This window comes from Pongo abelii, chromosome 20 (genome assembly GCF_028885655.2).
Source record: "Pongo abelii isolate AG06213 chromosome 20, NHGRI_mPonAbe1-v2.0_pri, whole genome shotgun sequence".
Classification (NCBI taxonomy): Eukaryota; Metazoa; Chordata; class Mammalia; order Primates; family Hominidae; genus Pongo; species Pongo abelii.
The window spans coordinates 46259693-46276204 of record NC_072005.2 but is presented as its reverse complement, the minus strand read 5'-3'; the positions used below and the strand labels follow the sequence as shown (position 1 = coordinate 46276204).

The following is a 16512-nucleotide window of genomic DNA, read 5'->3' as shown; positions in this document are numbered from 1 at the left end:
CCCTCAGCCTCCCAAGTAGCTGGGACTATAGGCAAGTACTATTATGCCCAGCTTTTTACCATTTATACATTTTTCTCCAACAACAATCACAAGTGAAACACATTTCCTTAGGATAAGACTTTAATTTGGCCGGGTGCAGTGGTTCATTATGGTTCTGTAATCTGAGCACGTTGGGTGGCCAAGGAGGAAGAATTGCTTGAGCCCAAGAATTCAAACCCAGGGGAGACCCCCGTCTCTACAAAAATATAGAAATTAGCCAGGCATGGTGGGGTGCACCTGCAGTCCTGAAGTACCTGTAGTACTGGAGAGGATGAGGTAGGAGGATCACTTGAGGCCAGGAGCTGGAGGTTGCAGTGAGCCGAGATCACACCACTGCACTCCAGCCTGGGTGATAGAGCAAGACCCTGTCTTAGAATTAAATAAATAAACAAATGCATTCAGAGACATGTGGATGAGACTTAAGGCAGAGTTCTGAATAAAAAAAATAATAATGTGGCCAGGCGTGGTGGCTCACAGCCGTAATCCCAGCAATTTGGGAGGCCAAGATGGATGGATCACCTGAGGTCAGAAGTTCGAGATCAGCCTGGCCAACATGGTGAAACCCCGTCTCTACTGAAAATACAAAAACTAGCCAGGTGTGGTGGTGTGCGCCTGTAATCCCAGCTACTCCAGAGGCTGAGGCAGGAGAATCGCTTGAACCCAGGAGGCGGAGATTGCAGTGAGCCGAGATTGTGCCACTGCACGCCAGCGTGGGAGACAGAGCAAGACTCTCTCAAACAAAAAAAAGCTAACAATGCAATCTGGAACATGATAAAACTTGTATCAGTTAGCAATACCTGCATGCAGAAACGCATAGATAAGTGGCTCTCAGATTTATGACAAAGCGACATTGCAGTTCAGTAGGGAAAGGATAAATAAATGGAGCTGAGTCAACTGGATATCCATATGGGAGAAGAAAACAAACTGACCTGCACTGCACACAATAATACATACAAATGAATTTCATTCAGCTTACAAATCCAAATGTGAAAGGACTAAAATAAGACTTTTAGGCTGGGTGCAGTGGCTCACGCCTGTAATTCCAGCACTTTGGGAGGCCGAGGTGGGAGAATAACTTGAGGTCAGGAGTTTAAGATGAGCCTGGCCAACATGGCAAAACCCTGTTTCTACAAAAATACAAAAATTAGCCAAGCATGGTGGCATGCACCAGCAGTCCCAGCTACTGGGGAGGCTGAGGCAGGAGAACCACTTGAACCCGGAGGTGGAGGTTGCAATGAGCCGAAATCATGCCACTACACTCTAGCCAGGGTGACAGTGAGATCCTGTCTCAAAAAAAAAAAAAAAAAAGAAGGCCAGGCGTGGTGGCTCACGCCTGTAATCCCAGCACTTTGGGAGGCTGAGGCAGGTGAATCACCTGAGGTCAGGAGTTCAAGACCAGCCTCAACATGGAGAAACCCCGTCTCTACTAAAAATACAAAAAAAAAAATTAGCCGGGTGTAGTGGTGCATGCCTGTAATCTCGGCTACTCGGGAGGTTGAGGCAGGAGAATTGCTTGAACCCGGGAGGCGGAGGTTGCGATGAGCTGAGATCATGCCATTGCACTCCAGCCTGGGCAACAAGAGCGAAATTCTGTTTCAAAGAAAAAGAAAGAAAGAAAGAAAAAAAGGAAGGAAGGAAAGAAGGAAGGAAGGAAGGAAGGAAGGAAAAGAAAAAACATTTCTGTTAATCAGAGGCAGACAAATTAATAAGAAAATGGGCAAAAGACTTGAATGGGGCCGGGCTCAGTGGCTCATGCCTGTAATCCCAGCACTTTGGGAGGTTTGAGACCAGCCTGACCAACATGATGAAACCCTGTCTCTACTGAAAATACAAAAATTAGCCAGGTGTGGTAGCGCACGCCTATAATCCCAGCTACTCAGGAAGCTGAGGCAGGAGAATCACTTGAATCCGGAAGGTGGAGGTTACAGTGAGCCAAGATTGTGCCATTGCACTCCAGCCTGGGCAACAGAGCAAGACTCCATCTCAAAAGAAAAAAAAAAAAAAAAAAGACTTGAATGGCCATCTCACTAAAGGATATTTGAATGGCCAACAAATGTATGAAAATGTGCTTCACCCTCTTCGCTGTTCTTAGTCATCAGGAAAATGCAAAGTAAAACCACAACAGAATGCACAGCCACCAGAATGGCTAAAATTAAAAAGACTGACCATCAGCTGGGCACAGTGGCTCATGCCTGTAATCCCAGCACTTTGGGAGGCTGAGGCAGGCAGATCACCTGAGGTCAGGAGTTTGAGACCAGCCTGGCCAACATGGCGAAACCTCGTCTCTACTAAACATACAAAAATTAGCTGGGCATGGTGGTGTGCGCCTGTAATCCCAGCTACTCCGGAGGCTGAGACAGGAGAATTGCTTGAACTCAGGAGGCGGAGGTTGCAGTGAGCCGAGATCGCGCCACTGCACTCCAGCCTGGGCGACACAGTGGGACTCTGTCTCAAAAAAAAAAAAAAAAAAACTGACCATCGCAAGGGTGGGGTGCACAGCAACTGAATCTCTGGTACACTGCTAGTGGGAATATAAAACGATACAAACGGGCAGTCTCTACTAAAGTTAGATACACACTCACTTGGCCGGGCGCATGGCTCACTCATGTAATCCAAACACTTTGGGCGGCCAAGGCAGGAGGACTGCTTGAGCCTAGGAGTTGGAGACCAGCCTGAGCAACACAGCAGGATCTTGTCTCAATTAACAAGAGCAGATACATATATATGTAAAATAAAATATATACCCTTACCCGATGATTGGACAGCTTCACTCCTGGGTGGGTGTAAACCACCAGAAACAAGCACATATGCCCACCAAAAATGTTTACTAGAAACTTGAGAACACCACCATTTATTTTATGTATTTATTTATTTAAGACAGAGTCTCACTCTGTCACCCAGGCTAGAGTCCAGTGGCCCTATCTTGGCTCACCGCAACCTCCACCTCCTGGGTTCAAGTGATTCTCCTGCCTCAGCACCCTGAGTAGCTGGGATTACAGGCATGCACCACCACACCCAGCAAACTTTTTTGTATGTTTAGTAGAAATGGGGTGTCGCTGTATTGCCCAGGCTGGTCTTGAACTCCTGGACTCAAGTAATCTGCCCGCCTTGGCCTCCCAAAGTACTGGGATTACAGGCGTGAGCCACCACACCTGGCCCAACACCACCATTTATAGTAGCCCCGAACTAGCAGCAACCCAAATGCTTATCGACAGGTGAATGCATAAACGCACTGTGGTACATTCACACCATGCAACACTATACAGCAAGGAGAAGGACCAACCCACAAGCACAGGGAGACATGGATGAATGTCCCACAAACATAATGTTGAGTAAATAATGCCAGACATAAAACAACACACAATGCATTATTCCATTTATAGAAAGTTAAAACACCAGCAAAATGAAGCTGAGCTGTTACAAGTTAAGAGAGTACACCCTTGGACTGTAGTGATAGGGAGGTGGCATGAGGATGCTTTTCTGGAGCTGTCATATGTCACATTCTGTTTGTTTGTTTTTTAGAGATGGTATCTCATTCTGTTGCCCAGGCTGGAGGGCAGTGGCACCTTCTTAGGTCACTGCAGCCTGGAACTCCTGGGCTCAAGCAATCTTCCCACCTCAGTCTTTTGAGTAGCTAGGACTACAGGCTCATGCCACCACGCCCAGCTAATTTTTTTTTTTTTTTTTGAGACGGAGTCTCTCTCTGTTGCCCGGGCTGGAGTGCAGTGGCTTGATCTCCGCTCACTGCAAGCTCTGCCTCCCGGGTTCACACCATTCTCCTACCTCAGCCTCACGTGTAGCTGGGACTACAAGTGCCCACCACCACGCCCAGCTAATTTTCTGTATTTTTAGTAGAAACAGGGTTTCACTGTGTTAGCCAGGATGGTCTCAATCTCCTGACCTCGTGATCCACCCGCCTCTGCCTCCCAAAGTGCTGGGATTACAGAAGTGAGCCACCGCGCCTGGCCCCGCCCAGCTAATTTTTAATTTTTTTTTTTTTGTAGAGACGGGGTCTATGTTGCCCAGACTGGTCTTGAACTCCTGGCCCCAAGTGATTATCATGCCTTGGTTTCCCAACGCACTCGGATTATAGGCATGAGTCACCACATCCCGTTGTATATTCTGTTTTTTAATATGGGTGCTGGTTACAAGAGAGTACTCATTTGTGGAAATATTGGCATGATTTATCTGCCATTCTGTGTCATGAACTACTTTAATAATAAAAAGTTAAATATATATATATATATATATATGCTTACTCATTAGCAATGCACATTTTGCAAAATTATCCTCATGCAAAGAAAAAGATTCACATTAAAAACTATCTGAATGGGGTCAGAAGCAGTGGCTTCTCAACACTTTGGGAGGTCGAGGTGGGAAAATTGCTTGGGCCCAGGAGTTCAAGACCAGCCTAGGCAACATAGCAAGACCCCATATTTATTTAAAAAACAAAACAAAACAATGTCAGTGGTTGCCTACAGGGGAGAAGAAATTGATTTGAGATTTGGGAATAAAAGAGAATTGCAGAGAGGCGTCACACAGATCAATGACAGTAGTAAGCCACAAACTGTGGAGGGTGAGTAGGAGAACACACTGAATGTGGGGTCCAAACAATTTTCCTTAATGTTGAAAAAAATTGATAGAGACAGGGTCTCACTATGTTGCCCAGGTTGGTCTCAAACTCCTGGGCTCAAGTAATGCTCTCATCTCAGCCTCAGTGTTGGATTACAGGTGACCTGGGAGGTCGAGGCTGCAGTGAGCCGTGATCGAACCACTGCACTCCAGCCTGGGTGACAGAGCAAGACTCTGCCTCAAAATAAAAGAGGGAGAAAAACCATGAGAGAGCTGGGCAAAGGGATGCAAAAGAAATGCAGCGTAGTGGTCTATGTCATATTTGCACTTTGAGCGGCAAGGTGGTTTCAGCAGGAGAGCAGCACCATGAAGTTACTATTAAGCTGAATGTTACTGGTTTGGGGTCTGGAGTTCCTCTATAAATGTGTTTTACTTGTAGAGCTATATGTGAACCCTAAGCACGGGAGATTTAAGCAGAGTTGTGCATTTGTGAGCATTTATGAAAATTATACAGGGCAGGCGTGGCTCACGCCTTTGAGAGGCTGAGGCAGGTGGATCACTTGAGGTCAGGAATTCAAGACCAGCCTGGCCAACATGGTGAAACCCCGTCTCTACTAAAAATACAAAATATTAGCTGAGCGTGGTGACGGGCGTCTGTAATACCAGCTACTCGGGAGGCAGAGGAAGAACAGCTTGAACCCAGGAGGCAGAGGTTGTAGTGAGCCAAGATCACACCATTGCACTCCAGCCTGAGTGACAAAGCAAGACTCTGTCTCAAAAAAAAGAAAATAAAATATAATTTCTTAAGGTGGGATCTCACTCTGTTGCCCAAGCTGGAAGGTTGGAATGCAGTGGTGCTATCATAGATCACTGCCTTCAATTCCTGGGCTCAAGCGATCCTCCTGCCTCAGCCTCCAGAGTAATATAGGCACATGCCACTGTGGCCAGTTAATTTTTAAAGTTTTATACATACAGGATCTTGCTTTGTTGCCCAAACTGGAGAGGATTTTTTTTTTTTTAATCTTAAAGCGGATTTCTACATTTCCCTGGGCAAGATGCTCTCAGAAGCATGGTTCTAAGATTTGGAGAGTCCTTAATTCTCATCTTACCATATCCCACCTCTGCTTAAAATCTTTCCATAGCTCCCTGGTACCCCGCAAGGCCCTTTAAGATCTGGCTTCTGCCAGGCTCAGTGGCTTATCCTTGTAATCCCAGCACTTTGGGAAGCTGAGGCGGGTGGGTCACCTGATGTCAGGAGTTCGAGACCAGCCTGGCCAACATGGTGAAACCCCCGTCTCTACTAAAAATACAAAAATTAGCCAGGCAAGGTAACAGGCGCCTGTAATCCCAGCTACTCAGGAGGCTGAGGCAGGAGAATCGCTTGAACCCAGGAGGCGGAGGTTGCAGTGAGCCAAGACTGCGCTCCAGCCTGGGCAACAAGAACGAAACTCCGTCTCAAAAAAAAAAAAAAAAAGAAGGATCTGGCTTCCACTGGCTCCTCTCCCATCATCATTTACTCCTCACCTGTATCCTTCTCAGTCAAGCCACTCCCAACTTCTGGAGGCCTTGCATATGCAGTTCCCTCTACCTAGAATACTCTTCCGCTCTTCACTCCGGTGTTCATGCCAATTCATCCTTTAGGCCTGAACTTAGGCCTCTCCTTCTCCAAGAAGCCCTCCTTGATTCTCCAGGCTGGATCAAGTACATCCTATGGGCTCCCACAGTCCTTGGGCTTCCCCATCTCAGCCTGATGCTTGTGCCTCTCTGTCAACAGCCCCAACCTCTCTGCCTGTGCCTCCCCTACCCTGTCTCTGACCCCTCTGGGTCATCATTGTCTAACCGGATCTCTTTCTCTCACTGAGAGAGCCCTGTGGGGGCAGGACCCGGGCTGCCTCAGTCACCACTATGCCCCTCATGTTGTCCAGCATGGGCCAGGCACTCAGCAGGCACTGAATTAATATTTTCTAGATAAAATCAATTCCAGTGGTTCACACCTGTAATCCCAACACTTTGGGAGGCCAAGGTGGGAGGATCACTTGAGTCCAGGAGTTCAAGTCCAGCCTGGACAACATTGTGAGGCCCTGTCTCTACAAAAAAATAAAATAAGAAGAAAATTAGCTGGGCATGGTGGTGCATGCCTGTAGTCCCAGCTGCTCGGGAGGCTAAGGTGGGAGGATTGCTCGAGCCCAGGAGTTGGAGGTTGCAGTGAGCTATGATTTTTATCACCACACTCCAGCCTGGGCAGCAGTCCAAATAATAATAATGATAATAATAATAATAATAATAATAAATTCTACAGCTGGGAGTGGTGGTACACATCTGTAATCCCAGCTACTCAGAAGGATGAGTTGACACCAGGAGTTTGAGACCTGTCTAGGCAACATGGAGAGACCCCCTCCTCCTCAAAAAACAAACAAAAACTAAAAACAGGACGGGCGCGGTGGCTCATGCCTGTAATTCCAGCACTTTGGGAGGCCAAGGCGGGCGGATCACGCGGTCAGGAGATCGAAACCATCCTGGCTAACACAGTGAAACCCCATCTCTACTAAAAATACAAAAAATTAGCCGGGCGTGGTGGCGGGCGCCTGTAGTCCCAGCTACTCGGGAGGCTGAGGCAGGAGAATGGCGTGAACTCGGGAGGCAGAGCTTGCAGTGAGCCGAGATAGTATCACTGCCCTCAAGCCTGGGTGACAGAGCGAGATTCCGTCTCAAAAACAAAAACAAAACAAAACAAAAAAGTAAAAACAAACTCACTTACACTAAATTAGTAAATTCTAGAATTCTAAGTTGATATGTTCCTATCTTTTCAAGGTTCTAAGGCTCTAAAAGTATGACTGTTAAGTTTACATGAGTGTATGTTTTCATCAGCCTAGGTTTCTAGATCAGACAAAGCTGGCAATCCACCAGTTGAATCTGGTTCATACTTTGTGGTACATACAGATTTCTCTCTCTCTCTTTATTTATTTATTTATTTATTTATTTTTTGAGACAGAGTTTCGCTATTGACGCCCAGGCTGGAGTACAATGGCACAATCTCGGCTCACTGCAACCTCCACCTCTGAGGTTCAGGCGATTCTCCTGCCTCACCCTCCTGAGTAGCTGGGATTACAGGCACACACCACCACACCCAGCTAATTTTTGTATTTTTAATAGAGACAGGGTTTTGCCGTGCCGGCCAGGCTGGTCTCAAACTCCCGACCTCCAGTGATCCGCCCACCTTGGCCTCCCAAAGCGCTGGGATTACAGGCGTGAGCTACCGTGCCTAGCCAGATTTCTTATTATTTTGAGACAGGGTCTCATCCTGTTGCCCAGGCTGGAGTGCAGTGGCACGATCTCGGCTCACTGCAACCTCTGCTTCCCGGGCTCAGGAGATTCTCCCACCTCAGCCTCTCGACTAGCTGGAACTACAGGCATGTGCCACCACACCTGGCTAATGTTCATATTTTTAGTTGAGGCGGGGTTTCACCATGTTGGCCAGGCTGGTCTCGAACTCCTGGGCTCAAGCGATCTGCCCGCCTCGGCCTCTCAAAGTGCTGGGACTACAGGTTTCTAGATCAGCCAGGTTTCTTGAGCCAGCGCCATGGCTCACGCCTGTAATCCTAGCATTTTGGGAGGCCGAGGTGGGTGGATTACCCGAGCCCAGGAGTTCAAGACCAGCCTGGCCATCATGGTGAAACCCCGCCTCAATTAAAAATACAAAAGTTAGCCAGGCATGGTGGCGCATGCCTGTAGTTCCAGCTATTCAGGAGGCTGAGGTGGGAGGATCACTTGAGCTCAGGAGTTCGAGGCTGCAGTGAGCCATGATCACACCACTGTACTCCAGCCTGGGTGAAAGAGTGAAACCCTGTCTCAAAAAAAAAAAAAAAAAAAAAAAAAAAAAAAAATGGGTAGGGTGACCCACTGTACCGGTTGGCCCAAGGCTGAGAATTTTTATGGTAAAAGCAGGAAGGTTTTGGTCACTCTATGTCAAGTTTCTCAGGATCCACATTTCTAATTGGAAACTCTAAAGGTTTAGTATTATAAAGTCCCACAGTTTCGGTTTCTAAGGGCCTATGATCCTAGGGAACAATGACTAAAATTTCTTAGGTCTGTGACGATAACGTTCCACATTTCCAAAGCTCTTTTTCTTTTCTTTTTTTTTTTTTTGAGATAGGTTCTTGCTTTATTGCTGAGGCTGGAGTGCAGTGGCGCGATCTTGACTCACTGCAATCTCCACCTCACAGTCTCAGGCCATCCTCCCACCTCAGCCTCCTGAATAGCTGGGACTACAGATGCATGCCACCACGCCCAGCTAATGTTTTTTTTTTTTTAATTTTTAGTAGAGACAGGGTTTCACTATGTTGGCCAACCTGGTCTCGAACTCCTGCACTCAAGAGATCTGTCCACCTTGGCCTCCCAAAGTGCTGGGATTACAGGTGTGAGCCACCGCACCCGGCCAGAGGTCTTCTTCATTTCAAGAGGTCTAAGAATCTCTTAGACATTTCAAGTTCCAAGGATCTGATGGCTCTGCATTTTAGGATTCTAAGGGAATATGCTTACAAAGTCCCACCATTGTGGGACTATACATTTCTAAGGCTCTAAGGCTGCACTGCCCCATACAGCAGTCACAAGCCACATTTGGCTATTTAAATGTAATTAAAACAGGCCGGGTGCCGTGGCTCATGCCTGTAATCTCAGCACTTTGGGAGGCCGAGAGGGGTGGATCACCTGAGGTTGGGAGTTTGAGACCAGCCTGACTAACATGGAGAAACCCTGTCTCTACGAAAAATACAAAATTAGCTGGACGTGGTGGCACATGCCTGTAATGCCAGCTACTAGGGAGGCTGAGGCAGGAGAATTGCTTGAACCTGGGAGGCGGAGGTTGCGGTGAGCCGAGATGGCGCCCCTGCACTCCAGCTTGGGCAACAAGAGCGAAACTCCGTCTCAAAAAAAAAAAACTGGGCCGGGTGCAGTGGCTCATGCCTGTAATCCCAGCACTTTGGGAAGCCAAAGCAAGTGGATCACTTAAGGTCAGAAGTTCGAAACCAGCCTGGCAAACACAGTGAAACCCCGTGTCTACTAAAAATACAAAAAGAATTAGCCGGGTGTGGTGGCGCACACCTGTAGTCCCAGCTATTCAGGGGACTGAGGTAGGAGGATGGCTTGGGCCGGTGAGGTGGAGAGTACTGTGAACAAAGATCTCGCCACTGCACCCCAGCCGGCAACAGAATAAGACTCTGTCTCAAAAAATATATATATATAAATAAATTTAATTAAAACTAAATAAAATTTAAAACTCGAAGTCTGTCACATAGCACTGGCCACATTTCTAGCATTCAAAAGTCACATAGACTAGTGATTATTATATTGTACATTATGGATATAGACTATTTCCACCATCATGGAAAGTTCTATTGGACAGTGCTGGTCTCTCTTCCCACCCTCCCAGCCACCAAGGTTCTCGGGCACCCTTCCCCCTTCCCCCTCCTCCTCATCCCACCCCAGCCCTCCTCCAGGTACCTGCCAAGGCCTTGATCCGGGAGCACTCAAAGAGCGAGGCTGCTGCGGTGGATGCAGCCGGCTGCTCCCGCTCCCAGCCCCGATCCGGACTCTCCCAGCGGGTGGCAGGGTTGTTGTTGTTAGGGGCAGGCAGGCCCTCCATGTTGTCCACTTCCCCTGGTACCTGCGCCATCGGGAAAGGTGAGGCCTGGACATAGGGAGAGGTAGGTTAGGTCTAGGATCAAGTCCCATTTCTAACAGTGACTGGCTTTGAGTCCTGTCCCTCTCTTGTCCTCAATTTCTCTGTCTTTAAAGTGGACATAATAATAATGATAAGGCCTAGGCACAGTGGCTCATGCCTGTAATCTCAGCACTTTGGGAGGCAGAGGCAGGAGAATCGCTTGAGCCCAGGGGTTGGAGACCAGCCTGGGCAACATAGCAAGATTTCATCTCTATAAAAACAAAAATAAGCTGGGCGCAGTGGCTCAAGCCTATAATCCCAACACTTTGAGAGGCTGAGGAGGGCGGATTGCTTGAGCCCAGGAGTTCGAGACAAGCCTGGGCAACATGGTGAAACCCTGTCTCTACAAAAAATACAAAAATTGGCGGGCATGGTGGCTCACACCTGTAATCCCAGCACTTTGGGAGGCAGAGGCGGGCGGATCACCTGAGGTTGGGAGTTCATAACCAACCTGACCAACATGGAGAACCCTGTCTCTAATAAAAATACAAAATTCTCCAGGCGAGGTGGAGTATGCCTGTAATCCCAGCTACTCGGGAGGCTGAGGCAGGAGAATCACTTGAACCTGGGAGGCGGAGGTTGTGGTGAGCCAAGATCATGCCATTGCACTCCAGCCTGGGCAACAAATCGAAACTCTGTCTCAAAAAAAAAAAAAAAAAAAAAAAATAGCTGGATGTGGTGGCAACGTGCCTGTAATCCCAGCTACTCAGGAGGCTGAGGTGTGAGGATGGCTTGAGCCTGTGAAGTGGAGGTTGCAGTGAGCCAAGATAGTGCCACTGCACTCCAGCCTGGACAGCAGAGCCAGAAACTGTCTTTAAAAAAATTTTTTAAATTAGCCAAATGTGGTGGTTGCCACCCGTAGTCCCAGCTATTTAGGAGGCTGAGGCAGGAGGATGACTTGAGCCCAAGAAGTCAAGGCTACAGTGATCTATAATAGTGACACTGCACTCCAAACTGGGCAATATGGCGAGACCCTATTTATAAATAATAATAATAATAATAATGTTCACCCTCACCACTTCACAGGATGTGATAAATCACATGGCTTAGCCCCTGGCACATATTAAGGGCTCAGCAAATTGTCACTGTTATTATTAGAACAATAAAGTTCTGTAATGCAGTAATAGCAATAATGAACATATTGAACACTTGCACTGTGGTCAGTACTTCATGTACATTCTCTTATTATTTCCACAAATTTAATTCCCTAACAGTTGGCTATTATTACACCTATTTTACAGAGGAGGAAACTGTGGCACAGAGGAGTTGATCTATTTTTCCAAGGTTACACAGCCAGTTAGTAGCTCGGATTCAAACACAGATGATAGGGCCAGGCGCGGTGGCTCATGCATGTAATCCCAGCAATTTTGGGGGCTGAGATGGGTGGATCACCTGAGGTCAGGGGTTCAAGACCGGCCTGGCCAACATGGTGAAACCCTGTCTCTAAAAATACAAAAATTAGCTGGGCGTGGTATCACGCACCTGTAATCCCAGGTACTCAGGAGGCTGAGGCAGGAGAATCGCTTGAACCTGGGAGGTGGAGGCTGCAGTGAGCCGAGATCATGCCAATGCACTCCAGGCTGGGAGACAGAGCAAGACTCCGTCTCAAAAAAAAAAAGGTGATAGAATGTTTGCATAAATGGGGCCGGGCACAGTGGCTCCTGCCTGTAATCCCAGCACTTTGGGAGGCCGAGGCAGGCGGATCACGAGGTGAAGAGTTCTAGACCAGCCTGGCCAACATGGTGAAACCCTGTCTCTACTGAAAATACAAAAATTAGCTGGGCGTGGTTTCGGGCTACTGTAATCTCAGCTACTCAGGAGGCTGAGGGAGGAGAATCGTTTGAACCCAGGAGGCGGAGGTTGCAGTGAGCTGAGATTGTGCCACTGCACTCTATCCTGGGCAACAGAGTAAGACTCATTCCCAAGAAAAAAAAAAGAAGAAGAAAAAAAATTTTAAGTGGAGGGGGCAGGCACAGTGGCTCATACCTGTAATCCCAGCAATTTGGGAGGCTGAGGCAGGCGGATCACTTGAGATCAGGAGTTCAAGACCAGCTCGGCCAACTTGGTGAAGCCCCATCTCTACTAAAAATACAAAAATGAGCTGGGCATGGTGGTGCATGCCTGCAATCCCAGCTACTCAGGAGGCTGAGGCAGGAGAATCGCTTGAACCTGGGAAGGCAGAGGTTGCAATGAGCCAAGATGGCACCACTGCACTCCAGCTTGGGTGACAGGGCGAGACTCCATCTCAAACAAAAATAAAAAAAATAAAAATAGGCCGGGCACGGTGGCTCATGCCTGTTATCCTAGCACTTAGGGAGGCCGAGGCGGGTGGATTGCCTGAGCTCAGGGGTTCGAGACCAGTCTGGGCAACTTGGTGAAACTCCATCTCTACTAAAATACAAGAAATTAGCCAGGCATGGTGTTGTGCACCTATAATCCCAGCTACTCAGGAGATTGAGACAGTAGAATCGCTTGAACCTGGGAGACGGAGGTTGCAGTGAGCTGAGATCACGCCACTGCACTCCAGCCTGGGCGACAGAGTGAGACTCCATCTCAGAAAAAATAAAATAAATGAAAATAAAAAAATAGAAAACAAAAAATTATTTAAAAAAAGAAGAAATTGGCCGGGCACAGTGGCTCACACCTGTGATCCCAGCACTTTGGGAGGCCGAGGTGGGTGAATCACCTGAGGTCAGCAGTTCCAGACCAGCCTGGCCAACATGGTGAAACCCTGACTCTACTAAAAATATAAAAACTAGCCAGGTATGGTGGTGCATGCCTGTAATCCCAGCTACTCGGGAGGCTGAGACAGGAGAATTGCTTGAACCCAGGAGGCGGAGGTTGCAGTGAGCCGAGATCGCACCACTGCACTCTAGGCTGGGTGAGAGAGTGAGACTCTATCTCAAAAAAAAAAAAAAAAAAAAAAAAGAGAAGAAATTTAAAGGGTTAAGTGACATTAGATGTATCTCCTCTACCTTCTGGGCCCCCAGGCCTGATTCTAAGACTAACAGCTGGGCGCGGTGGCTCACACCTGTAATCCTAGCACTTTGGGAGTCTGAGGCGGGTGGATCATGAGGTCAGGAGTTCGAGACCAGCCTGGCCAACATGGCAAAACCCCATCTCTACTAAAAACACAAAAATTAGCTGGGCGAAGTGGCAGGTGCCTGTAATCCCAGCTACTCGGGAGGCTGAGGCAGGAGAATTGCTTGAACCTGGGAGGCGAAGGTTGTAGTGAGCCGAGATTGTGCCACTAAACTCTAGCCTGGGCGACAGAGTAAGACTCCTTCTCTAAAGAAAAAGGGGAAAAAAAGACTAACAAAGGAGGAAGTTGGTAGATCAAAGTCCTCAAAAGACCCAGACAATTGCCAACCCACTGAATTCTAGGAAGGCACGGTCTAAGTCTTGGTCAGTAGAGTGAGTAGAGTGGAAATTGTCCCTTAGGGGGACACATTGAAATCCTTTTTTTTTTTTTCTGAGACAAGGTATTGCTCTATCACCCAGGCTAGAGTGCAGTGACACAATCATACCTCCCTGTAGCCTCCAACTCTTGTGCTCACGCGATCCTCCCACCTCAGCCTCCTGAGTAGATGGGACTAGAGGCAAGCTCCACCATGACCAGGTAATTTTTGTATTTTTTGTGGAGATGGGGTCTCACTATGTTGCTTAGGCTGGTCTCAAACATCTGGGCTCAAGCTATTTGCCCACTTCAACCTCCCAAAGTGCTGGGGTTACACATGTGCCCAGTCCCAAATCCATTTTTGTTCTTCCCTCCTTCCATGGAGAAGTGAAAGTGAGCACACAGCTACCTACCACCTGTGCGACCTTGCCTGAAATACTTCCACTCTTTGGGCCTTAGTTTGTTCATCTGCAAAATAGTAATGATGGCCTGGCATGGTGGCTCATGCTTATAATCTCAGCACTTTGGGAGGTCGAGGTAGGTGGATCACTTGAGGCCAGGAATTTGAGACCAGCCTGGCCAACATGGCAAAACCCGGTCTTTACTAAAAAAAAATACAAAAATTAGCCAGGCGTGGTGGCACATGTCTGTAGTCCCAGTTACTTGGGAGGCTGAGGCAGGAGAATCGCTTGAACCTGGGGGATGGAGGTTGCAGTGAGCTGAGATCGACCCACTGCACTCCAGCCTGAATGACAGAGTGAAACTCTGTCACACACACAAAAAAGAGTAGGCCAGGCGGTGGCTCACGCCTATAATCCCAGCACTTTGAGAGGCCGAGGAGGTGGGTGGGTCACCTGAGGTCAAGAGTTGGAGACCAGCCTTACCAACATAGTGAAACCCCATCTCTACTAAAAATTCAAAATTAGCCAGGCGTGGTGACTCATGCCTGTAATCCCAGCTACTTGGGAGGCTGGGGCAGGAGAACTGCTTGAAGTCGGGAGGCAGAGGTTGCAGTGAGCCGAGATGGCGCCATTGCACTCCAACTTGGGTGACAAGAGTGAAACTCCGTCTCAAAAAAAAAAAAAAAAAAAGTAATGATAATCGTACCCGTTTCTTAGCGGTGTTTGAAGAGGTAAGTTATTAATGCAGGGATCATGGTATCTGGTACACTGCAAGCCCTCGATACATGTTCCTTGCTATTATTCTTCATCTTTTCCTCACATATCTCAGCAAATCGATTTGCCTCTTCTGGAGTCAGACAGAAATGAGTTCAAGTTCCGCTTTATTCTTGCTGTATCTTTAACCGAGTATCTTTAACTTGGCCTTTCTGTGCCTCAGTTTCCCTCCTGTTAAACGGTGGCTTACAACTGTTTTCTTCAGTGGAGGACACTTAGAGATGGGGAGGCCCTTAGCACTCCTGTTAGCCCTCTGACCAGGCCGAGGATCAGCTCTGGCCATAACGCGATTGAATGGGAAGGAAGAGAGCAGGTAATAGGCAAGCCGGGAAGGGGTGTCCTGCGAGCTCCCCCCGCCACCCCCCGGCAAAGGCTGGTGGGGCGCTGGGCTGCGGTGGCATCAGAGGCTTTAACCCTTCCGAGGCCGCGCCTCTCTCCCTGCGGTCCATACACTGCGCCCAAGGAGCGGGCCTGGGAAGGACAAGGCCTGGGGGTAAGACCCACGCGTGGCGCGGAAGCTAGACCGGGTGGGGGGGTTGGGGGCTCGTCCTGCCCTCGACCCTTTGCCTCCCTCCAGCCGGGAAGACCCGGGGTTCCAGCCATGCCCCGCGCGCGCGCTGAGGAGGGATGCTCGCCAGGTGGGGACATGCTTGGGGGAGGGGCTGTCGGCCCCCCAACAGCTCACCTGGGCCCGCGGCCGCCAGCGTCGCTGTCTCCGCTGCTCGCTGCGACCGACCGCCCTCCCTGTCGGCGTCCGCTGCCCTGCCCGGCCCGGCCCAGCCCGACTCGGCCCGGCTCAGCCCGGCCCCGCCGGCCCGCGGCTCAGCCAGACCCGCATGCGCCGCCGCGCCTACCTCTCTCGCGCCGCCGCCGCTCTCAGCGCGCCCCCGGGACCCCCTCCCGCCCGCTGTCCCCGCGCCCCGCCGCCCGAGGCCCACGCGCAGTCACACCCGGCCGCGGCGTGGGGTGCACGGCTGCACTCGCGCGGGCACGGCGGCGTCACGCGCTGCACACTCCCACGGGGTCACGCTCGCCACGCTGCCATACTCGCGGGGGCCTCGGCGCACAAACTCACCCCCGCATCCACGCGCTCGCGCGCCGTCACTCCCTCCTGTGGGGTCTCACGGGGTCACACCCTTACGCCATCACACGCGGCGTCCACACTGGAACGGTGTCACCCACCACCACACAAATCCAATAGGGTCACCACCGCCCACGCGGCGTCACACACAAATGCACCTGTCACACACAGCCGCACACTCCCCGGCAGTCACAAACAGTGTCATAGGCCCACACATCACGCACAGCTTCACAGCCACAGTGTCACACACTCTACACACTCGAACCTTCACAGCAGTCGCCCCACACATGCTGCACCGCCGCACCTCACACATCATAGTCACAGGGGGTCACAAACAGCAGCGCAACACAGACACCCACAGCCACACACTCGAATGGGGTCCCAGTGTCACACATCCTTACACGAGACATGTGGTGTCACACACCGTCACAGTCTAATAGTCTCACGCTTCCAGGTAGCACACCTCACACGTCCCCCACCCTATCGTACAGGCTGACGCAGTGTCACCCACGGTGTCACCACAAGGTCA

At 49.5% G+C, this 16512-nt stretch overlaps 1 protein-coding gene across 1 annotated transcript in view; it reads right to left on the bottom strand.

Moving 5' to 3' along the window:
* The window catches only part of SPTBN4 (spectrin beta, non-erythrocytic 4), a 112025-nt gene extending 96128 nt beyond the window's left edge, over positions 1-15897 (bottom strand). The window contains exons 1-2 of the mRNA XM_024237088.3: positions 15588-15897; positions 10111-10297 (exon numbers count right to left, since the gene is read on the bottom strand). Coding sequence (XP_024092856.2) covers positions 10111-10282 — 172 coding nt within the window. The 5' untranslated portion in view covers positions 10283-10297; positions 15588-15897. The remainder of the gene's footprint in view (positions 1-10110; positions 10298-15587) is intronic.
* Between the last annotated feature and the right edge of the window lie 615 nt (positions 15898-16512).